Below are 26,638 nucleotides of genomic sequence, written 5' to 3'. Positions count from 1 at the left end.
AATGCCAAAATAGTGTAAAGTTGAACTAAACTATTTTCAATGTGATCTTAGCAACACACACACACACACACACACACCTTCTGTACAGGACAGATGAGCAGGGTGATCTTGTCTGCCATCCGCCTTTTGGCAAAGGTGAGATGCACAGCTAGCGCCTTGACTCCACCGACCTCCATAAATGTTCATCATCTATATCACTAAAATAACCTGACATTCATTTGTCCTCGCACAATTAGCGTAGGTCAGCTGCATCTCATTAAGTACTTCCAGACTGCGCTCGAACGCATCATATTTCTCATGGCTACACAGGAACAAGCCCATACTATTGATGATGAAAGTGTGTGTTTAAGCTGTTGAATGAAACAAAAACAAGTTGCAACACTTTTTTTCTGGGGGGGGGGGGGCAACAAACAAAATTTTTCATTACAAACCAATTGTGAATGCTTCATGAAGGCTTCATGAAAAATACAACACCAACGTTGAGCAAACATGAGTATTTTTCACAGTGTTACAATCCCAATGTTTAAAAATGAAATAAATTAACCTGAGGTTCCTTTGAAGTAGTATTTCTTGTTAAATACAATTTCAAAAACTCAAAATGGCAGGTTGAAAAATACAATGAAAGATTTCAAAGAGTTGTACGTTTTCATATAAAACATACAAAAATGTCTGTACATGTTTGACACACGCCCCTCCCCCAAACCCTCCTTCTAGCCTGACAGTGTCTCCCGATGTTGGATCAACATTTGCAATTAAAATGACTGCTGTAATTACAAAGTCACATTCACATCCAGAACCCTGCCCTTCTCTTTTCAATATACATCACACACTTAAAAAATGTTAGGTTCTCATCACTAACTACGATGCATTCAAGGACAGCCAAACAATCAAAAATGACATGAATATGTAAAAAACAAACAGTGGTACATGAAAATGTTGAAAATGTGACATACTTATAAATTATTACCCACTTAGGGTGAATGAGATGTGTTTCTGTGGGGAAAAATAGGAAATAATCAATTATTTTAAAATAATGATGAATATATATTTTTTTAAGTATAGTTTGAAAGTGTTTTTAGTTCTCCCCTTGCATTTTTGGGTTTTCTCCGGGTACTCCGGTTTCCTCCCACATTCCAAAAACATGCTCGGTTAATTGGCGACTCCAAATTGTCCATAGGTATGAATGTGATTGTGAATGGTTGTTTGTCTATATGTGCCCTGTGATTGGCTGGCCACCAGTCCAGGGTGTACCCCGCCTCTCGCCCGAAGACAGCTGGGATAGGCTCCAGCACCCCCTGCGACCCTCGTGAGGATAAGCGGTAGAAAATGAATGAATGCAATTTTGCTGGGCTATGGATGCTGAATGGTGACTCTGCAGAGAGATGCAGTATATATTTTGTATATATAGTACATATACATTATAATGTATATGCTAAAATGTCTGCTTTTGCATCAGCCTATGATGCAAATATATAAAATGGAACTATGGAGTGTCTGTGATTATTAAATGCACTGACATTACAATATCAGTCTATCACACAATATGGATATGTCATCAAGAAGCACCAAAACAGGAAGTAATTTGAGATGTTGTAAGTAGAATATCGGGCAGAAATGTCCCACTTGTGCTACTCTCCAAGTAGTGAATTACCATTTACAGATCTCTATCACATGTAAACATGGCACGGTAAAGGCATGCCTCGCTGTAATGGTCATGGTTGGCCCACCAGAGGGCGTTGTACCTCCATGGTGTCATCATGCAGGGATTTTTCTTGTTTTTCATCTAAAGGAAACTTCCTTGGCTCCCAGTGTTTCTAAGGACGGACAGGATAGACAAAACAATCTTGAAAAAAACGTTTTCCATATGTTTTACATAAAATGCTTTGTATTGAATGGATAAATGTATTTTCCGCAAACTGACGACACTGGAGGCCTCATTTTTGATCAGTCAATCACATTGCACTTAAATCAGACTGTGCATGTGTGCTAATGTGCATAAAAAGTAGGAGAAAAGCAGTTCAGTGGGAAGGGCTTTGGTATTTGAAAGGAAGTCTAATAGCAACACTGCTACTTCAATCAATGTGAAGTGGTGACCTTGCAGAGTAAATCAGTACATCATCAGCTGCAAGGATCCTTCAGGACATGATATCGCATAGAATACATTTTCACAGATAGTTACCACACAATGCTGGCCAATGTCGTGATGCTTTAACTCATTTTTGCTATATGCGTATTGTACATTTTTTGCACAAAGAGGTGATGATGCAACTCTACAATAGAAGAGAGCAAGTTTGGTGAAGTTTTAAAAAAAACAGCCACAAGGTGGTGGAAGCACATTTTATAAGGCATCTAAAATAGAGCAATCAGGAAGTGAAAAGGGTTAGGCCTATGTTGCATTGAAGGTGATGCATTGAAGGGGAATTTTAACACCTGCATACACACAGTTCAGTTGCAAATGTAAAAAATGTAAATAGTTCATGGTGTTAAATTAAAATAAATTGTTATTTTCATGTAAAAAAAAAATTGTGTTGTTTATGTTGTGGCAATGTTGTTTAGACATTTGGCAAAATATATATAGCTACTTGTGTATAAAAGTGAAAGTTATGCTTGAAATGTACCTTTTCACACAAAGCCTTTTTTTCTTTTTGCACAAACTTACCGACATTCTATTGCTGATTACTAAAGAACAGAAAAAGGTAGAAAATAACTTTTTTTTGTGATGAAAGATGAGACTAATCTTTCTTTTGGTATATACCATGGCTGTATAGCCCAAGAACACTATATTCTGTGTGGCTTGAAAAATCAGCCAAATCATCAAAAATGGCCAGTCCTGAGAGGGGCAGCCATTGAAAAAAGTCAGTGATTAAATACGTTAATAGGGACGTTGTCGGCTAATATTGGCATATAAATTAGATATACTTCATCAAATGCTCTCCAGTAACAAAACTTGCCAACTCAGTAGGTACTCAGTCTGGGATTATTTCCAAGATCCGTAAATATGCCGTTTGGGTTTCAGCTGTGAAGAGTGTGTGAGCTTACCATCCCCTGCTCCGTGTCTGGCAGTTTGTCAGCATTCAGCCGAGAAGAACTCCAAGCCACGGAGTTCTCCTCTCCTGATGTGAACACCCCACCCCCACTGCCTCGCAATCTGCTGCCAGATCTGAAACGAGGAGAAAGAAACAACAAATATTCCCTGTGGGAATCCATCACTAAACCACTCAGTATTCCACGTTCATAAAAGGTGTGTGATCTGTATTAACATACATTGGGCAGGAAGAGTTTTACTTATTCTGTACTGTTTCATATACTGTATTCTTAAAACTTCACTGCATTCAAAAGTGTGTTTGTTTGTAACCTACCTTGTCGAACGCCTGCAACACAACGCCCTTGCCCAAGACGTTGAGTATAATTTCTCCTTCAGCTCTAAAGCCAAGTGTCTCTGTGCAAAGACCTCATTGGTGACCTCCTCTACCTGCAACAAACAAAAACAAAGGAACGAGGCTGATCATTTCTTCACAAACAAAAATAAAGATCTCAAAGCAAGAGACCTTACCTGCGCCTCTTCAGCATCCCTCACTGATTCCTCAACTTGATACTGGGCGTCAACAAAACGCCAACTATTCAAAACAAAAAACAAACAACCAGTCACATCTGATTTATCATGGTATTTTTTCATGTTGACGTTAAAGTTTGCGGCATTGTGTCTAAACATTTTCCAAAATATGCATTTCAAGAAAAAAATTCAAGAAAAAAAAAATCTCAGCTTTGTGGTGTACAGGCACGACCACGATAAATGAATTTCCGCAAGATAGAATTCAATGTATTAGAGTCCTGCAGACATGAAATAACACCCCTACAGGGTGTAATGCAAGGTCGTATCTCAATGTTGTGTCAATACTGCCCTCGAGTGAGCAGAATACTACATATCGCTTGTATTTCAAAATGTTTAGACGAATAGCCTACCATGAAACAACAATCATTTATAAATTCATTTCTCAAAAACATGGTATTGGTGAAAAAGCCTATTCTTTATATGAACTTTCCTCTTTACTCCCATAATAATTTTACTTTATTCTTGGAATTTTATGACTTTTTCCCCAACTTAATTTTCCAAAAAATTACAAATTTATTTGGTGTTTTGTTTGTTTCTCATAATATTTAAACTTCAAAAAATATTTTTTTTAAACTTTTTTCTTCAATATTTAATCTCTATACTATTAAAATGACATTATTTTTCCTCATGTTGTTATGAGTTTATTCTCCAAAAACTGCACCTTTTTCCTTGTTAGAATATGACTTTGTTGCATATTAGTTTGGCGTTATTCTCTTAAAATTGCAGCTGTTACATCAATTTCTGCAGTTGACTTTTCACAACTTAATTTTCAACCTAAAATTACAACTTTATTTGTTGTTTTGTTTGTTACTCAAATTTTGACTTTCAAAAATGACATCATTTTTCTTCAATATTTTAATTTTAAGCGATAAAAAAAATTCTTCATAATATTACAACAATACTTGTGACAAATTAGGACTTTTTCCAGTTTTCTTGTTAAATTAAACTTATAAAACGTGGTGCAAGCCAATTAAAAAACAGCTACAAATGACCCTTGGGCAACACTCTGGACAATCCTTGTATAGTTTTTAGTGTCAAGCTGAGCAGTACACTTGACCTACATGTGTTGTTCCTGATACCTTGGAGTGAGAATATGTTTGGACAGCCTCTTGTCCACCTTGGCCACTGGCATGGTGACAAGCCTGTTCGTGTTGTCATCACGTCCACGCTTGTGTTGACATGTAAAGCCCTGCGAGGAAGAGTGGATGGACAAGAGTGGTCTTCCTCTCGCTATAATATAATTCAGAATGCATCCACCTCATAGACATACCAAGATGTCAATTAGAGGGCAGGATTATTGTCCAGTATCTGGTTCACACCAGATACCACCATTTACCTGTGAAGCCTGTATGAAGCTCTTGGTGATACAAGACAGGTGATACACTTCAGACGTTCCATCTAGTTCCAACAGAGAAATAAAGAATGTCTAAGTACATCATTTACTCACTCTTGTATTACTACACACCTTCTATGAAAGCATGTCTTCTCTGTCTCTTCGACCCATTGCATCTCCTGCATTGACCTCGCGTAGAATCAAGCAACTTAGTAATGGATGTCGGGCACATGCCATGCCCAGCATGGCGTATTCGTCTGGAGTCTGTAACCACAAACAGGAGGTGAATTAGCTCACACCAGGATTTTCTTATTTGGTATGCAGCTTCCTGGTCAGGGATTTTAAGCTATATGCACAAAAGCATCCTTAACTGCGAGAACTTTTAATGCATGACACTATATAGGGAGGGGAAAGAGGAAGGATGATAAATACAATTAAATAAATTAATAAATAAACAAAAATAAAAGAATAAAGGAAATAGAAGTGGAAAACACTGTAGTTGGGATAGCAGTGACAAAAGTAGTAAGACTCAAATGTGATTATTTAATTTGAGGTATTTTAAAGAATATTTTTGTTTTTTCTCTCACATTTATTTTTTAATCTCACTGGAACAATACCATAACATTGATGTTTTTTTATATCCATGTTAGCTTGTGATGACTGGTGTGGTGACTGTATAGTTGGAGTGGTTTCATTCTTTTTTTCTTTTCTACTGGACTATGTACGATACGATGACTAGTAATGAATTGGTTGCTCTTGGCACGTAGTTGGGTGCCTCAAGCTGGGTGAGGGTGGTTGGATGTGGGGTTTTCATTCTTGTAGACAAGGAATAATATATGTTTTGTTGGGATGAGGTTGGAATCTTCTTCGCATTCCCTTTCGAACGTGTGTACGTTTATATATACATAGGTATTTTTATTTGTGTTGATTTATGTTTGGTTTGTTGTGCTTTGGATGATGTTCGAAATAAAAAAAGAAAAAAAAAGAACTATTACTGAGCAGGAAATTACTTCTTTGTTAGGTGTTCTCATTGTACCAGTTACATCGCCACTAATCACAGGCCAATTAATATATCTGTGCATCTGGTAAGTTTCTGCAAATTGTCACCAAAGCTTGAGGAATTTTTTGGAATTAATCAAGCATACCATTGGCCCCTCCATTTAAGAATTACCACACTAAGGTCGAATATTTTGCTGTTTCCGCATGTGTAACTATGGAGATTGACTAAGTCTTAATACAGCAACCAGAAAAAGTGGCGAGATGTAAGAGATGAGCGCATAAGCACATGGTAGGCTCAACTTACTATTGTGAAGCGTGGGCCTGCATCTGTTAGAGTGAGATGGACTGCATGATTGGATATTGATGGCTAAAGGCTTTTGGGACCATTCTTCTCTCCCCACAATCCTCTGTGGAGTATCTACAGAGATAGAACACATTTTAGTCACACCATTTCAAAAGATGGAAGTCTGATAAGATAGGGAACTTCAAGGCTGACAAGACAAGTTTAGACACTCATTGTAGGTTTGTGCTGTATCGCATTTAGAGCTCTTTCTAGGCTAACCAATAGAGCTGCGATCAGCTGTATCGTATAATATCGGCTTCCATCACAAGTTCAGTTCATTTAAACACCTGTCACCCACAAGAAGAAAAAAACACATCATCTTGCAGACGTTTCCGCAGTGAAGTTTTATGTTGGACAATATTTGGCTCTATAGCTACAGCGGTAGTTCCCCCTCATGTGTCCGGACTGCTGTGGGAAGTGGCACTCTAACCACTGGTTGTGTATACTAGGGACCGTCAATAAATTACATTTGTACTGAAGAGAGTTTCTTTAAAAAAAAAAGTAATATACTGTATTTTCGCACTTAAAAGTCAAGTCAAGTCAAGTTTATTTATATAGCCGTTAATCACAAAATGGCAACAATATTATTTTTAATGCTTTGAAGAGCAATTTTCACAACTACAACCAATTCCACAAATTCATATTTTTTTTTAAAAAAAGGATCTATGCCAGATTGTATCAGCAAGACAATAAAAAAAGATGTTATTGGATCGGATCTGAAGCCAATAAATCTAGATCAGGACATCCCGAGTACCCAGTATCAATCCTTTCACTGCATATACAGTACTGTGCAATAAGTGGACTCTGCAGCTACCTCCTACCATATGAGGCTGTTAACTCGGACGGAGTTCTGATTGAGCTGGATGTCAAGCCGGAACGTGATGGCAATGGAGAGAAGCTGAAATCAGACCTCCAAAAGTCCTAGAAGGAAAAGATAATGGAAAGAACAGAAATTGACGTGGAGTGCAAAATACTATCATGGGAAACAGTGTGATTAATATGTAAAGTAAATACAGTGCGACCTCAGTTTTCTTTATTATTTTGTTCCAAAAGTTCAGACTAAAATAGAAAATAAGATATAAGACATCAACCACATCAACTTTACATACGTACCTGTGGCTTGCTCACATTGTAGGATTTGAACAAGAACAATTTGGGCTTGCAGTGGGTGACCAGTGGTCGTGTTCGAGCACAAACACACGACACATCCGTTCCGTAACGCTTACATCTTCTGTTCGATCCCCGTGGTATGAAAGCACCTTCTCTGAGACCACTGCAAGATCAGACAAGAGCAAGGAAAGTCTTCTGATTAGATTAAAATTACTCATACACACAAAAAAAGAAACATTTTGGCTCTTAAATCTTATATGCAGAAAGAACAATGAGAAATAAACAATACCTGTCGACATGTCTGTGACCTACATGAACAACGAGTGCGGCTTTTATTTTGTATGTGACTTTCATCTTCCCAGTCAGTACAAAAGACAGCAGGGAAGATGTACATCAAGGGAAAATTCAAGCTCGGTCACATGAGTGTGGCGGTGTTACATTATTCCTAGGTGGGACTTTTTTTAATCCTGTTTGGCTTCAAACAGTAAAAGCTTTGTTAGCACTCATTTCTAATGGCGTTTATAATAAACCTAACTATAGAAATGATCTCAATTGGACATTTAGGTAACACTTTACAATAATGTACACAAAATTATAGTAGTTAAAGGGGACGTATTATACCAATTTTGGGCCTTTGTATTGAGTTCTGGACTCCTATAGAGCAGCTACACACAATAACCTGCACAGAAAGCTTTCTAGATCTTCCAGACTCTTCCTCTTCCTGCAGTGTTCCCATGGGGTTCCTGCCTCCCACCCAAATGGTTTGTGTAATTTACTCCACCAGGTACGCATATTTTTCTCGTTGGCCGGGATTCACAAACTCCAACCACTTCTGCCTGATGCTTGACTGCTGGGAGCCATTGCTTTATGGTGTTAACAAATACCTTAACCCTAACCACTACTGATTAGTTCCTCAGTAAGTACTGTATTTTTTTGTACCTTATTGTGAAATCACACCGATAATAGTTGTAGAGTGTGTAGAATGTATTATTGATATTCATGTTGCACATGCACACAGATTCTCTACCTGGAGGTAGAGACTCTCCCGCCTTTCCACATCTGTTGTTTTGAGGGTGATGGGAATCTGAGAGGCGCAATCAGACTGTTGACGATGTGGCTGAGCTGAGCACTCTGCAATGAAGGCAGTGATCACAGAAAACATTTCAGTACGAACTGTGAGTGTGGCACATCTCCAAACACGGTATGTTTGCTGTCCAGTGACGAGCATTTCCTGCATCTGCATCTTTGGTCGATACTGCAAAGATTTTCAACTAATACCTAAATTTGGAGTAAAAGCTATTGGCACAGCGAAGGTTTTTCAAATACCAGAAGTATTATTAGTATTAGTCCTTGAGATCATTAACATATCATTCATTTTCTACCGCTTTTTCCTCACGAGGGTCGCAGGGGGTGCTGGAGCCTATCCCAGCTGTCTTTGGGCGAGAGGCGGGGTACACCCTGGACTGGTGCCCAGCCAATCACAGGGCACATATAGACAAACAACCATTCACACTCACATTCATACCTACGGACAATTTGGAGTGGCCAATTAACCTTAACCACAATTAACCACACAGAGATGGCCGAGGGTGGAATTGAACCGTGGTCTCCTAGCTATCATTAACATATCATACCTGCAAAAATTATATCTTGCATGGAGTTGGAATTCTTATTGGTGGGCAGGGGATCACGTAGATATCACAAAATCTAATTTTAATTATGTTTTGGGGAAAAATTATTCCAATGGTATGGTTGGTAATTCCAAACAAAAATCTGCTAAGTTGAGCGCTAAAACTTGAAGAACAGACTTTACAAATATAATGATATCACATAGTGACTGAAGTGTCTTATTACTGTATTACTTTCAACCCTAAATGACTGCCTGGCAAGGTGCAAATTAACAGTTGATCGTGCTTCAAGGAGTGTGTATACTTTCACACAGACAGGAAAAAAGGATGCACAGTCTTAGTGTTTGCAACGTATCTCTGCTTACCTGTCGCTCAATGTTGTAAAGAAGACGATTAGGACTGCAGGGTTCAGAGTCAGCATCTGAGGCTGTGCAGGAAAGGCCAGCCATATCCTTTAACAGCGTCTGTTGGATCTGCCTCTCTGTGGGTGGCTGGGACTCAGCAAGCACCACGCCACCCTTACACACACACCCACACACATTAACTAAACATTTACCATATGTAACGCCGTTTGAAAGTCTACATATGACTTTGAATTAACAGCATGTAAAAAGTAATTCTAAAATAATTAGCTATGTATTCAGTGGCTCAGTGGTGCATTTAGGTGGATTTCGACCACTTACCTTACTGGACCGGATGTTTTTGTGGAGATCCCCAAGTTGCACAATCTTTCCTTCAAGGTCAGCAAGGCGTAGCTGCAACCAGCACCATCTGCTGCCAATCTCTGCTCTCTCTTTCAGCCACTTGTGTTCACAGCTGCTGCCTCTGTGAGTTACACCCAACATATAGTAGTAGTTATCCATATATTGTGTGTAAACTGCAAGCCCCTCCGAACCCTCCTGCTAGCTTGATGTTGACTTTCTCCTCCGATTTCAGATCAATATTTACAATAAAAGTGACTGTTGTAATTATTGGATGAGATTAAGCTCCAGACTCACACACCTACTAAACACATTTTAGAGTCATGGTGTAGAAGTTATTGTGCACTTTTGCATCTCACAGCAACAATGGTGCATTCAAGCGCCATTGCATAAAGTGTCAAATCTTCGGTTCAATATTGCTGTGAAGTGAGAGAATGAATAGTCAATTATTAAACATGTTAATAAGTCATTTTGTTCTAGTTTTTCATGAGAAGCACAGGCATAAACATTAACTTAAATTTTTTTGCCAAGAGGGGGGATCAAGTTTACTCTTTCAATACAGATTGGGTTCACTTATATAACTAGCGCACCACTGCCAGCATATGCTATGCATAGGTTAGTGTAACAAAAGATGTATTTCACTACCTAATAAAACACTGTCGATGTGTCTTGTGCGTGTTTGTGAGTTTCCATGGCATTAACGTCTACTTTATGAGAGTACGTGTGCGTTTATGTGTGTGCGCCTGGCTTCAGTGGGACCACAGTTGCCATGGCAATGATCTTAGACTGCAGGGTCTCCAGGCACTTCAAACTGCCACCAGACAAGGACCTGTCGAGAAGCGGCTACACACACACCGCTTTAAAGTTACTTCCACTTAGAGTACAGACCTCTGCCAAGGCTCCATGCTAATTTGGATCAATCCGAGAATTTTGGACATATACTGTACTATAGTGACTTCACTCATCGTCAGCGTTACAATGGTTCCCCGCACATTCACAATTCAGCATCCATGGCTGCGTAAAATTTGCAGGTTTTCAGTCAAAATGCCTACAGTGGTGTGAAAAAATGTTAGCCCCCTTCCTGATTTCTTACATTTATCACACTTAAATGTTTCATATCATCAAACAAATTTGTTTGTTTGTCTGTTTTTAAATGAAACCTTTTATTACTATGGGAAAAACAAAATGCAACCATATGAAAAAGTGATTTCCCCCTAAACTTAATAACTGGTCGGGCCACGCTTAGCAGCAACAACTGCAGTCAGACGTTTGTGATAACTTGCAATGAGTCTCTTGCGGAGGAATTTCGCCGCACTGACCTTTGCAGAATTGTTGTCATTCAGCCACATTGGATGATTTTCCAGCATGCCACAGCATGACCTTAGGATTCAGGTCAGGACTTTGACTAGGCCACTCCAAAATCTTGATTTTGTCTTTCTTCAGCCATTCAGAGGTGGACTTCCTGGTTTGTTTTGGATCATTGTCCTGCTGCAGAACCCAAGTTGGTTTCAGCTTGGGGTCACCAACATATGGCCGGACATTCTCCTTCGGGATTTTTTTGGCAGACAGCAGAATTCATGGTTCCATTTATCACAGCAGGCACTGGAGCAGCAAAACAACCCCGGGCCATCACACTACCACCACCATATTTTATTGTTGGTATGATGTTCTTTTTCTGAAATGCGGCATTACTTTTTCACCAGATGTAATGGGACACACACCGTCCGAAACATTCAACTTTTTGTTTTGTCTGAGTATTTTCCCAAAGGTCTTGGGGATCATCAAGACCTGCCAAAACTCTGCCATGTATGTTGCTTTTCCCCAGTGTCTTTCTTATGGTGGTGTTATGAACGCTGGCATTAACTGAGTTAACAAGTGAGGCCTGCAGTTCTTTGGATGTTGTTGTGGGGTCTTTTGTGACCTCTTTGATGAGTCGTCTCTGCACTCTTGGGGTCATTTTGGTTGGCCGGCCACACTTGGGAAGGATCACCACTGTTCCATATTTTCACCATTTTAGGATAGTGACTCTCGCTGTGGTTCACTGGAGTCCCAAAGGTTTAGAAACGGGGTAAACACTTTAATCACATTTTTTTTCTCCCTTAAAGCGTCATTTAAAAACGGCTTTTTATGTTCAGTTGTATCATCATTGACTAATATAAAAATATGTTTGATTAGCTTAAACATTTAAGTGTGACAAACATTCAAAAAGCAATTATCATGAAGTGGGCAAACACTTTTTCACACCACTGTATTTTTGTCTCAAAATATAGCGCAAAAACACGTCTCACGCAAAAATGTATATAAGTATGATAATACAGGTAAAATGTACAGCATATACTATGTATACCTACTGTACAATATGTATACATACTGAAACAGGAGGAGGTCATGACTCAACATAACAGTATGACTCACTGTATCATAAAAGAAACAACGCTACAACAGGTAGTTGTCTACCTATTACTACAACTAGGATAATAAACAAGAAATGTATAGTACTTTGAGCAAGGCATCACTCCCATCGCCTGGAGTGCTTACATCTTCGCAGCATGCTTTGCAGCATTTGTTTTGTAAAAAGTTGCTACAAATTGCACGAGGAACGTATTAAAATATAACATCTTAACACACACACGACACCTTAACACACCCATTCATCGTTCAACTCCTTTAACTTTGTATGATGAAGGTTTTTGCCAATCGTTACAATGAAGTACTCTCACAAAAGTCAAATCAACACCCAGGAGGAGTGTGAAATAAAACCTCGCAGGGAGGAATTACCATTCAATTGAGGACACACTTTGACAAAAGCCAGGCTGAAGTGCAAATGAAGCAAAGCTTGCCAAACACATCGCCTTCTTGTTTCCAGTTCCATCAGCGAGATGGAAATTGATTGTTTGTGGGAGACAAAAAAAAACACAAGGCTCATGAAAAAACAGACACTAACCCCAACCCTTGTGTAAAGGTTTTGGCTATAAAAGGCAACTTGCTGTATCTCTTGGGGGGCAAATAAGGGTGAGGATATTACATTCCTGCCACTGTGTGTGGTACTGATGTTCTCTTCCTAAATAAAAGTCTTCCAGGATGTCCTAGTTGAAGAGCAGTCTTTGTACTCCCTTTATCTACTAGTCTGCAGTAGCTGTTACACAATGACATCAGCGAGTTTCTGCAAAGCAAAACTGGAATCGAAGCAATATTAAATATCTGAAATCAAGGTCAAATATATACATTTTTGAATACCAAGATATGTTTTTTTTCCAACCTTCACATGTTTTCTTGATTTTTTTTTTACCAATTTGTTAGGTTAACTCATTCGCTACCAAAAACATATTTATACAAGAGGCACAAGGAGGTGATGATGCAACTCCACAATAGAAGATTACATGTTTGATACAGTTTTAAGCCAAAAAAGCAACCATAAAGTGGCAGAAATTCATTTTATAAGAACTCCTGCCGAGTTTTTATAAAATAGAAAGTATTTTTTCACAGCCTATTACTTTGCTAACAAAATGCAAACCAGAACCGGAAGTCAGCTCCGTCCCCTGTCTATGATGTCATCAGCAGTTAGCGATGTAGTTGTTTGCAAACTGACACAGTAACGGCACAAATCTCTTCTTTTCGTATTGGTCACAGCTGAAAAATGTGCCACAATGAAGCCCAAAAAAGTTGCAAGTACGCACATTTGGATAAACAAGGTGTGACACTACTGAATTGAAGAAACAGAGTAACTATTTTTTTATGTTATGTTATAGTAACTAAAACACAAAGGTTAGTGTCCGAGTGTAACTCACTGCCACATGTGTTTTTCAATGTTAACAAACAAATTTAGAAGGTCATAAACAGGTCAAATGTATTCAATTTCTAAAGAAGGAATCCTTTGTTTGTTTTTTTCGGCTTCAGTCAAACCTTGGTTTTCAAATGCCCTAGTTTTTGTTTCATTCGGTTTTAGGCAAAAATCTGTGCCAAAATTTTGCCCCGGTTCTCATACAATGTGCCATTATCATACATATTTAGCATAACAACCTATTGTTTTACCTTTTGGGATATTTAATCTTGTGGTATTAACTCATTCAATACTAAATATTATGTTTTTTTTTTTTTTTTCATAAAAACGGGCCCACGTGCATTTGATAAGAGCACATGACATGTGCTTTACGACGTCAGTAAAGCACATTAATTTTTCCTCACTCAAATGATAATGTGACACAAACAGTTTCTGTCTGTTTTTAAGCGTGTAAAACTGTTCGGTTTTCATTTTTGTCTGACCAAATTGCTAATTAAGTTTGAAGTATGTTCCTTGATACTGTAATTTTCCCCGGACGTTCTAAGTTTAGTGGTAAAAGTCTGTAAATACGACTAAGAATACTCACATCAGTGAAATCTTGCGTCCTTTGGTCAACTTGACTTCATCTTGCTCCTCATCTGAGCTGCTGCTGGCCGTGGCGTCCGAGTCCAAGTCCTGTTCCAGGCGTCTGAGCAATGCCTGGTTAGAGTCTCTAAACTCACAAAAATTTGCCAAGGGCAATGACGCCTGGGACAAATGTGGTTGAAGGTGCATCTGCGAGGGAACACCTCCATGTTGAGCCAACCTGTTGAGCCCCTCCAACTGCTGGCTGCAGTGCAGTGACACGATCTCACCCAGCAGGGTCTGCACCCTCCTCTGCAGCCTCTGCACTCGGACGTTAAGTCCAGCACTCCTGGACTCCGTCTCCTTCACGGCCGCCGCTAAGACATTTTGTTCCACTCCGAAGCTAAAGGAAGACTGCTTGGATCAGTGTGTATTTGGGAGTATGGAAAAGAGCCATACACATCAACACCTTCTGGCCCACACTTAGAAGCCTCTCGGATGTTATAATCAGAGATGTCTGCTACACCTGGAAGGATGGCGGACACCTGGTGAGCATTTTTCAGCATTTCATTAAAGCACTGCAAGCTGAGTCCAGATGGAACTTGGGAAAACAAAGGACTTTTGGGGACTTTCCTAGGGTTGGCAGGGAGGTCCAGAGGAGGAACCGAGGAGAAATCCAGCCACATCTTCTTCAAACAACCCCCTTCTCTTGATCTCATTTGAGTGCTTTGCGTTTGGGGTCATATTCAGGTCCATTTGGTTCACGGTTGAACCGTTTTATACTGAATGCACCTGAACGCATCTAGATGAAATCAATGAAGCGAGTTTGATTGTTCGAATACACACCATCCTATCAGATTTACAAGCTGTTAACGTAAACACATTTCACACACAACTAGAATAAAAAAATATATAGACAACGTTAATTAGCAAAAGCAATCCAAAGTCATTTGTGGGTACAGGAAAAAAAAGTCGCTTCTTCCTCGAAAAAAAACGGACTTACGTCGCTTTCTCCTGCTCATTTCCATACGAAAGCCACAAATGTGTCGGTAATTCCACGTTAGTTGCCTTCACCATGGGACCAAAGTGACATTTGGTAGCTTCGGAGGTGTCTGACACTCCTTCTATAAGAGCAGCCTTGACCGTACCAGGGCTGCTGACAACTGCCTTGATGCCTTCAGGTCCTCCGCTTGTCAGCCGCGATGCCTTCAGGAAAACTCAGACATATGACCATACAGTCACAGGACGGATAGATCGATCCATCCATAGTTATAATTCATCTCTAGTGTTGTCATTTTGTAATTTAACAAGTACCGTGTTAAACGGTTAGTTCAAGATGTCTCTCAGTGGTAAGTAGCTTTAGCATTTTAGCATTTTGGCATTTTAATATTTTAGCATTTTAGCATTTTAGCATTTCAGCATTTTAGCATTTTGGCATTTTAGCATTTTAGCATTTTGGCATTTTAATATTTTAGCATTTTAGCATTTTAGCATTTTAGCATTTTAGCATTTTAGCATTTTAGCATTTTAGCATTTTAGCATTAGCGAAAGCAACAGCTCCAAAGAGAATAAACATAATATTGTGAGATATAATATAATTTTAATAATAATATTTAATAATAATTAAATATTATTATAAAATAAATTTAATAATAATATAGATATAATTTTGATGTATAAATGACATGTTTTCTAGTGTGGAGGAAAATGACTTTTTTTACCAGCTTGTTAAAACTATTATAAATTCAAAATATTCTGAATATTTTTTCAAGTTTGCCACAGAAAGTAATCCACAGTTGAAAGGCTGTAGAAATATATAAAGTTGCAATATTCCAGAATTTAAAAAAAACAAGAAAATCACACAATTGTGTACAAGTACTCCTTGTATATATGTACGTATAATTGACATGTTTTCTAGCATGCCAAAAAATTTAACAATCTTACTATAAAATGATGAAAAATCAAATGTACTTTAAAAATGCATCTCATCCAAGCTTCTCTCTTCCTGATCTTTCAATTGACGCTGTCAGTTCACCCTCTTTGTTCACGCGGTTTCATCACTCTGAGCCAGATGTCAGCCATCTGCTGCCTGAAGACATTCTGACCCATTGCCTGGCAGAATGCAGAGCATAGTATGTAAACATTAACAAAGGTAATATGATTATACGGAATCACAATATAAGACAGCGATCGTCCCATCAAATACAGGAAGCTCAACCAGCTTGCATAAATGATATAAAGAACTCCCTGCAGCAGGCCGGTGACGGAGATCCTCACTTGATTACAAACTCGAGGACAGGATATCACGTCACGTGCTGCCATACGACGCAGATGCATGTACAAGAAGAGTGCAGTCGACCAACAGGAAAGTAGTACTGTTAAAAAACATACACAGTAGTATCCTCTCAGTGTCCACACCACAAACCAGAGTACCTGTGCGATAGGCGCTTTTTGCTGATAATGCACTGTGCGATTGCGTTGTAAATCCTTGACGGAATATAAAAAGCTGGCAACGGCCTCGAGCGTGCAGAACAGTCTGTCGACAAAAATGAGAGCGTAGACAATAGATTTGATGTTCCTTTTTATCCACATAAAGAATCTTCGTCGTCCAGGTATGATCTTAACGCAGTAGAAAAAGCTCTGCCAGACTGTGGAGGTCAAGACTGTGGTGAGATTGATGTACAACAAGATGTTGAAGGCCAGGCTGACCTTGAAGGATGTCCCGTGCGTGTAGAAAAAGAACATGACTATGAGCATCAAAAGGTAAAGTGTGCACGAGCAAACCCCGGAGTACAGGAGCAGCTTCAGCGGCTGTTTGATCCCGACTTGGCGGTAGTGGTTCAAGATGAGGCAGTAGAAAAAAAAAGTGTACACCATCAAACTGACGGAGACAAGTGGCGAATTTACGAGGATGCATGCCCTGGAGTCCATTTTCAGTGTTCTTCTTCTTGTCTTGTCTCTTTGGGCTGGAGGTAATGTACACGCTGTACATTGTAACATATATGACATATTTGCATCATGCAAATTCCGTTATGTAAAAATTGCCCATTAGTGTGAAATTAGGCAAAAAGACACCTGGCGACCACTGTTATATACTACATTATGTCTAAATCAAATCAACTTTATTTGTATAGCACTTTTCCTGCAAAGACATGCAACACAAAGTGCTTTACAGAATTAAAAACAATTACCACAATTAAAAGGAAAAACAAATACTAAGAAAGCCCCTCCTTCCCACCCTCCGTACTAGACACACACACACACACACACACACCCACACACACACACACACACAATCACACAATCACACACAGTAGGGAGATATGACATGGCACTGAGGATCAAGGAAACGTTATCCTCCCTATCCGTGTGGAAGTGGTAAGTTTTTGGCTATTTTGGCCAAATGTGGCCCGCAGGACACTAGTTTGAGGCCCCCGCCTTGATATGAAAGTTTAATGTTAGTGCGACCCCCCGCGCAAGTTTGATATGGATGCTGTATGGTATCATGTACCCAGAAAAAATTATTACGTTTGATTAATGTTCATGTTAAAGGTTAAATAACTGTTAATAGTTATCCTCCCTATCCATGTGGAAGTGGTAAGTTTTTGGCTATTTAAGTTTAAAGGAAATAACTTGAAGGCTACCGTTTAGGTCGCTAGCTCTCCAGTTTGCGAGTTAGCATGTGTCTCAAGACCCTGCAGTTGCGCAATATGTTGTAAATAAAAAGAGTATAAATGTGACTATAGTCGTGTTTTGTCATGTCTACAGGGCTCTAATAATGCTTTGTTCATTTTAATCTGAAAAAAATAATTTGTCTACCCACCAACTATATGTGGTTTCTTAAGTTTTTATTATTTGCCGTTTTATTATTATTATTATTATTATTTTATATATTTATTTATAACTGATTGATTGATTCTATTTATTCTTGATTGGTTTATTTATTTTTCATCTTATTTTGTGTAGAAAAATAAAAAGTAAGATATTTGAGAACAGTGGAATGTTTTATCGGAGCTTTTCTTGTAGAAAATTGGAACCAAAGCGAAGTTTTTTTAATTTTTTTGTTTTTAATAAATGCATTTTTTTTCATTTGCTTGGTGGCAAAACAAATCAATGATGGCCATTCTTCCAGTAAATGAGATCTTTTCACACTTTAGTATAAGCATCACTTTTATTAAATTTGACTGCAAACTACAGCAAAAGTGGTGACACAAGCATAAAAACTGAGGCATGCAAATAAGTTGCTATCAATATGAATATGAATATGTAAATTAAAGAACAGCAAAACAAAGAGCATTAATGATGATTATCAGAATTTCCTCTGATACAGCTCATGACATGCATGTTAGGTTCACTGGAGACTGGAGCGTGAATGGTTGCTCTATGATTGACAGTGTTATGGATAGACTCCAGCTTATTCTTGACCCGATCTAGGACAGAAAATGAATGAATAAATGAATGGATGGAAAAGGTGTTGCAGTGCATGACAAAGCACATATCAAGTTGCAACTACAGTATCGGCCATGTCAGCTGATTCACACATGATATCATTTGTCCCTGACGCAAAGCGACACATTGTTTTCAGCGCTCGCCATAAAGCAGCAACCCTCGGCCTAAAAGTGGACTGACCGACGGCCATGTTGACGGTGGTACCAAATACGTACAAATTACTGACTGTGAAACTGATATGAGACCCAAAGAAGAAACCTGCATATTTAAAAGTGAGTGAGTCGATGAAATTAAAAGTCATACAACCGAAGAAGATAACACTTTGACAAATTCCGGCGACGGTGACTCTTAACTGACTCCGAAGTCTGGAAGCAGAGACGGAAATGCCACTTTTCCCCAGCTTTCTCATGTGACGATGCAAATATAAGAAGGTGGCAAAGTTGGAAATGATCATGACACATAAAATGGTTGTCATGTAAACTTTAGTGACGATAAAACTAACAAAACTTAAAAATCTCATATAAGGACTGATGTGATTCGAGAACCCCGTCAGAGTGTGGTTGTCGTTGATCAGAAGAGGCCAGTGAATTATGAACTCAACAGTTTTCAAAGCAGCGTTGTAAAAAATAACCAGGAAATCCAGAAGAACGGCTATGAAAATAGTCACCTTGATGTTCCTCCTCAACCAAACAAAGAGAGCGTGCCGTGCAGGGACAATCTGGGTGAAGTAGTAGAAAGCGAGCCAAACATAGGCGCTCATGCTGTTATGCACAAAGAACAGCAATAAAAACCAAAACACCATATATAATTTGTTGAAGTTCCCAAACACCAAAGACCAGTTCACCACTAAGAAGATCAGATATAAAAGAGAAAACCAGGTGAGGAACTCTAAGAGGAACTTTAAAGGCTGCTTGAGTCCTTTATCGTTGCTTTGTGGGCATTCCAAGCAAAACACAAAAAAAATATTCATGACGAGGCAGAAAATGACAAGAGGACCGTTGATGATGATGAATATTGTCTGATTCATATCGATGAGCTGTTGATCCATTGGTGGCTTTAAAAAGTTAAAAGGATCCTCAAAAGTTCCTCAACGTGTTCGCACCTGCGTCCAACACATGCACCTTTGTGACGGACGATCGCAAAGCTGGAGCATTATGGAGAACCGTCATATGCATAATAGGCTGCCATGTAGGAAGGAATATCAATAGCGCGTTGACTCCACAGATACAGCGACCTCATGATGAGCTCAACACGTTCGGGGTAATTGAGAAGAATATGGAAATCGTGTCACCAGCCTTCCTGTTTGTGACACAATCGTTGGTCATATGGAGATGAGTCAATGCTGTCTGGACTACAGATGACACAGTGAGATCTTTATTCTTGTGTCGATACTCCATTAGTCCATTAAGGTTGAATTGAGGCAACTTCTTGTTTGTTGAAAACGCTACATCAGGGGTCTCAAACTCAATTTACTTGGGGGCCACTGGAGTTCGGGTCTGGGTGAGACTAGGCCGCATCAGATTTTCCCAAAAAAAAAACAAAATTTTGTGATTAAAAAAAAAAAAATTAAAAAAAACTTTGCTTTGGTTCCAATTTTCTACAATAAAAGCTCTGATAAAAAATTCCACTGTTCTCAAATATCTTACTTTTTATTTTTCTACACAAAATAAGATGAAAAATAAATAAACAAATCAAGAATAAAGAAAATCAATCAATCAGTAATAAATAAATAAATATAATAATAATAATAAAACACCAAATAATAAAAACTTAAGAAACCACATAGAGTTGGTGAGTAGACAAATTATTTTTTTCAGATTAAAATGAACAAAGCATTATTAGAGCCCTGTAGACATGACAAAACACGACTATAGTCACATTTATACTCTTTTTATTTACAACATATTGCGCAACTGCAGGGTCTTGAGCATGCACACGAAAGAACAGCAAAACAAAGAGTGTTACTATGGTACTAAAATGAACAAATTGGTGATCACAATGCATCGGTAATGCATGTAATGACATTTCAAACACAGTAGCATAGTGGTTAGCATGTATGTTGGTTTTCACCCTTTCATCTCTAAAACACGGTTTGGTTACTTATTGTCCATAAATGTAATTATGATGGAGAGACTCCATCTTATTCATAATAATAACAAGGACAAGTGGTATAGAAAATGAATGTATGGTTGTTAGGACAGAAACATGACAATGCATATGTCAAGTTGCAGTTACATTATTAGCCATGTCAGCCGATTCACACATCAAATCATTTGTTCCTGTACCAACATTGCACAGAATTTTGAGCGCCCGCCATAAAGCAGCTATCCTTTGCCAAAAAGTGCATTGACCGACGGCCATGTTGATTGTGGTACCAAATATGTACAAATTGCTCACTGTGAAACCGATGTAAACCCCAAATATGAAATCTGCATATTTAAAGGTGAGCGAGTTGATGAAATGAAAAGTCACACAACTGAAGAAGATAAAACTCTGACAAATTCCGGTCACGGTGACTCTTAACCAACTCCGAAGTCTTGAAACAGAGACCGAAATGCCACTCTTCCCCATATTTCTCATGTGACCGTGCAAATATAGGAAAGTGGCGAAGCTTGAAATGATCATGACACATAAATGCGTCATCACGTAAACTCTGATGACGATAAAACTAACTAAGCTATGAAGGCTTACATGAGGATTGCTGTCAATCTGAATCCCCATTAGAGTGTGGTTGTTAGTGAACAGCACAGGCGGGTTAACTAGTAAAAGAGAAGTTTGCAGAGTGGAGGTGTAAAGAAAAAACAGAAAATTAAGAAAAACAGCCATGAAAATGATCACCTTGATGTTCTTCCTCATGCAAACAAACAGAGCACACTGTGCAGGAACAATCTGCATGAAGTAGTAGAAAGCGAGCCAAACATAGGTACTCATGCTGTTATGCACAAAGAACAACAATAAAAATCTCAGTATTATATTTTGTTTGTTGAAGGTCCCAAACATCAAGAACAAGTTCACAACTAAGAAGATCAAATATAAAGTTGAACACCAGGTGAGAAATTCCAAGAGGAACTTTAAAGGCTGCTTGAGTCCTTTATCGTTGCTTTGAGGGCATCCCAAGCAAAACACAAAAAAGATGTTCATGACGAGGCAGAAGATGACAAGAGGAACGTTGATGATGAGGAATTGCATCTCACTCATGTCAACGATATGTAGATCCATTGTTGCTTTTAAAAAGTTCAAGGATTTCAAAAGTTCTTCAAAGTGTGTACACCAGTGTCCGACACATGCACCTTATGATGGACAACCTCACAGGTAAAACCATCATATGCATAATAGGCTTCCATGTAGGAAGGAATATCAATAGAGCATTACCTCCGCATGGAGACCTTCCTCGGGATGCACACAACACGTTCAGGGTAATTGAGCAGAATATGGAAAACATGTCCTGGTGGTAATACAATCTTTGGTCATACGCAGATGAATGATTGCTATCTGGACTACAGATGACACAGTGAGATCTTCAGACTAAGGTTGAATCAATGCAACTTTGTGTTTGGTGAAAATATTTAATCTTTCATCTCATTTACATTTCCAGGTCTAAAACAATCACTCATCACCAGAAAGGCCTTCCCTAAAAAGATCATCATCTGCTTATATTGTGGAAAAAATATAAGCAAAAAAAGGTCAGTAAGGATAATTCATAATGCCGCCTACAGAGAACATACTAACTTATTTCTAAAATCACAAATACTTAAACTTGCTCATATAGTTAATCTTCAAACAGCTAAAATAATGCATAAGGCTAAAAATAACCGATTACCTAAAAATGTCATCCAATACTTCTCTACAAGAGAGGAGAAATATGATCTCAGGGAAGAAGTACATTTGAAACACTTATATGCTAGGACTATGTTAAAAATCCATAGCATTTCAGTATGTGGAATCAAACTATGGAATGGATTGAGTAAGGAAATCAAACAATGCACAACGATGAGCCAATTCAAGAAACAATACAAGCAGTTGATGTTTGCTAAATACAAGGATGAAGAGTCTTGAACCAGTCATGATGTGCTATATATATCACTATATTGACACTTACTATGGTACACATTATGTCATTGGATGGTCATATCACCTTGTACTTCGGTACGAGGTACATTATTAAAAATATATACGTATATATATTATGGAAAGCAGGAAGTGAACAAATGTAACAGTTACTGATTGTAAAAGTACCAGATGGAGGGGTAGGATTTAATAAGCTTTGCTTCTTCCTACTCCTTTTGGACATGTGGAACTGGGAACTGATTATGTGATGCATTCAATTGTAATCTGATGCATGTTCAAATGAAATAAAACCATTACCATTACCATTACCATATTGCCCTGGCATCTCACCCTCAAAGTTGTCTCATTCAAGGAAGTGTGGCTATTAACGAGTTGTGACCAGCAAGGGACATAAATAGGGAGGCTCCACACCTAAAATGTTAGAACTGAAGAACATCACCGATACTGGTATCAGTATCTGAAGTATCTAGAATGGGTCATGGTAATTTTTGGAAAATAACCGTGTTAACTATACCTTGGGCTGCACGGCGGATGAGTGGTTTAGCGCGCAGACCTCACAGCTACGAGACCCGGGTTCAATTCCACCCTCGGCCATCTCTGTGTGGAGTTTGCATGTTCTCCCCGTGCATGTGTGGGTTTTCTCCGGGTACTCCGGTTTCCTCCCACATTCCAAAAACATGCTAGGTTAATTGGCCACTCCAAATTGTCCATAGGTATGAATGTGAGTGTGAATGGTTGTTTGTCTATATGTGCCCTGTGATTGGCTGGCGACCAGTCCAGGGTGTACCCCGCCTCTCGCCCAAAGACAGCTGGGATAGGCTCCAGCACCCCTGCAACACTCGTGAGGATAAGCGGTTGAAAATGAATGAATGAATAAACTATACCTTAAATTTCTGTAGAATTTCATACTAAAATATTTTAGAACATTCTCCCATTTGTGGTGATTATACTGCAAATACTGCAAAGCTGTTAGAACAACTACTAGGTAATCATGTACTCACAGATCAAAACAAGATTATATCATTCATTCATTAATTTTCTACCGCTTATCCTCACGAGGGTCGCGGGGGGTGCTGGAGCCTATCCCAGCTGTCTTCGAGCGAGAGGCGGGGTACACCCTGGACTGGTCGCCAGCCAATCACAGGGCACATATAGACAAACAACCATTCACACTCACATTCATACCTATGGACAATTTGGAGTCGCCAATTAACCTAGCATGTTTTTGGAATGTGGGAGGAAACCGGAGTACCCGGAAAAAAACCCCACGCATGCACGGGGAGAACATGGAATTGAACCCTGGTCTCCCAGCTGTGAGGTCTGCACGCTAACCACTTGACCGCCGTGCCGCCCAAGATTATATCATCATTATAATAAATACCAGTTTGCACATGTAGTATTAGCATCACTTTATTGAATTTGACAGAAAGCTATAGCTGATGACAGAAGTGGTGACACTAGCATACAAATACCAACCAACATGGAAATGAAGGAGCAAAAACAGTATAATTTACTACAAATATGCAGATTTTCAAATGAAAGTACAGCAAAACAAGGAGTGTTATTAAAGTGTTATTAAACTTTGCACAATCTGCATCATCAACATTTTTTCTGATGCATAGTGACCCTGAACTCTTTCGTGGTGAGCATGTCAGCCTGTTTTTCCACCCACATCCCCAACACATGCATGTTAAACAGAGACTCTAAATTGTTCACAGTGGTGAATGTGAGTGTGAATGGTTGTTTGCAATTACGGTTAGGGTTAAGCTCCGGTTCTTTGCTCCAATTCCTGACTCCAATGAGAACAAGCAGTTTCGGAAATGAACTGATGGATGGAAAAGGTGTTGCGGTGTTAAGACAGAAGCACGACAATGTGCACATCAAGTGGTAGTTACAGTATTGGCCATGTCAGCTGATTCAGACATCAGATCATGTGATCCTGTGCCAATACTACACAACGTTTTAAGCGCCCGCCATGAAGCAGCTATCCTTTGCCTAAAAGCGGATTGACCGACAGCCATGTTTATTGTGGTACCAAATATGTACAAAGTAGTGACGGTGAAACTGATGTGAACCTCAAAGAATAAATCAGAATATTTCAAGGTGAGCGACTCAAAGAGCTCAAAAGTCATACAACCGAAGAAAATAACACTCTGACAAATTCCGGTCACAGTGACTCGTAACCAATTCCGAAGTCTTGACGCAGAGACTGAAATGCCACTCTTCCCCATATTTCTCATGTGGCCATGTAAGTATAAAAGGGTTGTAAAGCTTGAAATGTTCATGAGGAATAAAGTCATCATCATGTAAACCTTAGCGACAATATAACTTACTAAGTTGAAAATGTCCACATAAGAATTGTGGTAAAACGGGATCCTGGTCAGAGTGTGGTTGCCGTTGATCAGCAGAGGCCATTTAATTAGGAAATCTGCAATTTCCAAAGTGTAGTTGTAAAAAACAACCAGGAAATCCAGAAGAACAGCTATGAAAATGGTCACCTTGATGTTCCTCTTCAACCAAACAAAGAGAGCGTGCCGTGCAGGGACAATCTGGGTGAAGTAGTAGAAAGCGAGCCAAACATAGGCGCTCATGCTGTTATGCACAAAAAACTGCAATGAAAACCACAGAATTATATATAATTTGTTGAAATTCCCGAATGTCAATGACCAGTTCACTATTAAGAAGATCAAATATAAAGTTGAGCACCAGGTGAGAAATTCCAAAAGGAACTTTAAAGGCTGCTTGAGTCCTTTTGACTTCCTTTGAGTGCATCCCAAGCAAAACACAAAAAAGAAGTTCATAACGAGGCAGAAGATGACAAGAGGAACATTGATGATCATGAACAGCGTCTGACTCATCTTGATCACCGGTCGATCCATTGCTTGGCTTTAAAAAATAAAACGAATCCAAAAATGTAGACGTGTGTGCACCTGCGTCCAACACAATGACGGACAAGCCCACAGGGAAAGCAGGATCATTATATAGAGCCATCATATGCATAACAGGCTGCCATGTAGGAAGGAATATCAATGGAGCGTTGCCTCCACAGATAGAGCTCCATCTCAATGCACTCAACACGTTCACTTAAGCCTGGATGCACCGAATCAATATGAAGCACAAATACATTTAGTGCTCTGCATCACACTGGAAAGGACGCAAAAATGTAGCAATATGGTCACCATATTTAGCATACAGGGATGCATGTTAAAAGCAAATGACAGGATGTATTTCGCTGCATAAACGCCTCCGCAAAGCAATCCAACCCAACAGAGCCATGAAGGTCGGGCTTGGACACAAACCTCCATCGCCTCGCAAAATTTCGCCTTGCTGGCCAAACAAGTACAGTAAACCTCGGATATATCGGATTCAATTGTTCCCACTGGTTTTGTCCGATATAAGCGAAATCCGCTATATGCGTATACCGGAAAATGTCCGTTTTACGCATATATCGGATTTATATCCGGTATATGCGTAAATCGGATTTTATCCGTTATAAAAAGGCACTTCCTTGACTATGTTTCCAATGTATCTGGACGCACAGGCAACGCTGCAAACGCTGCAAATGACGTCGTATAGCGGCCTGTCACGATTCGGCGAATCTAATGGAAATTTAATGGAAATGCATTGGAATGGGACTGGAGATTTTGTCCGAAATAGGCGAAATCCGTTATAAAAAATCCGATATATGCAATGAATTTTTATTGGAAATGCATTACAGAAAAATTGGTTCTTTTTTATCTGTCCGTTGTGAGCGAATTTCCGATATATCCGAGTCCGATATATCCGAGGTTTACTGTATATCGTAGGAACATCTGTGGAATGTGGCTCATAACACAAATACAATAAATTAAAAACACAGAAAGTGTAAAAAATAGAGCAAAAAAAGGCACAGTGTTGACATTAATAACTAATTAAAACAAATATTTTGTATAACATTGTTTACTATTTTAGTATGAATATCAAAGTTGGACATATAAATAAAATAAGACATGTAGATAAGACACAAAACAATGTGCTGGCATGTTCAATTACAAGCTAAAATTATTAAT

General features: G+C 38.9%; 3 protein-coding genes across 3 annotated transcripts; all 3 read right to left on the bottom strand.

Moving 5' to 3' along the window:
- Positions 1–410: 410 nt before the first annotated feature.
- kansl1l (KAT8 regulatory NSL complex subunit 1-like) lies at positions 411–14,758 on the bottom strand. The gene is made up of 15 exons (XM_058082354.1): positions 14,532–14,758; positions 14,095–14,475; positions 9,710–9,851; positions 9,392–9,544; positions 8,426–8,529; positions 7,402–7,561; positions 7,110–7,209; positions 6,250–6,363; positions 5,079–5,210; positions 4,950–5,011; positions 4,693–4,802; positions 3,554–3,617; positions 3,360–3,472; positions 3,040–3,160; positions 411–1,814 (listed from the first exon to the last, which is right to left on the bottom strand). The coding sequence occupies exons 1-15, from the start codon at positions 14,756–14,758 to the stop codon at positions 1,713–1,715; spliced, it is 2,085 nt and encodes a 694-aa protein (XP_057938337.1). The 3' UTR covers positions 411–1,712.
- A 313-nt stretch (positions 14,759–15,071) lies between these two features.
- On the bottom strand, positions 15,072–18,975 carry LOC131135931 (uncharacterized). Its single transcript, XM_058082352.1, has 4 exons — positions 18,665–18,975; positions 16,248–16,953; positions 16,134–16,184; positions 15,072–15,278 (listed from the first exon to the last, which is right to left on the bottom strand). The coding sequence occupies exons 1-4, from the start codon at positions 18,973–18,975 to the stop codon at positions 15,072–15,074; spliced, it is 1,275 nt and encodes a 424-aa protein (XP_057938335.1).
- A 5,494-nt stretch (positions 18,976–24,469) lies between these two features.
- Positions 24,470–26,326, bottom strand: LOC131135930 (taste receptor type 2 member 42). Its single transcript, XM_058082351.1, has one exon. It carries the CDS (start codon positions 25,466–25,468, stop codon positions 24,470–24,472), a length of 999 nt encoding a protein of 332 aa, XP_057938334.1. The 5' UTR covers positions 25,469–26,326.
- Positions 26,327–26,638: the final 312 nt, after the last annotated feature.

Source organism: Doryrhamphus excisus, chromosome 9, assembly GCF_030265055.1.
Source record: "Doryrhamphus excisus isolate RoL2022-K1 chromosome 9, RoL_Dexc_1.0, whole genome shotgun sequence".
In the NCBI taxonomy this organism is placed as follows: domain Eukaryota; kingdom Metazoa; phylum Chordata; class Actinopteri; order Syngnathiformes; family Syngnathidae; genus Doryrhamphus; species Doryrhamphus excisus.
Note: the sequence above shows the minus strand (reverse complement) of the source record. Positions and strands in the feature narration are given on the sequence as shown.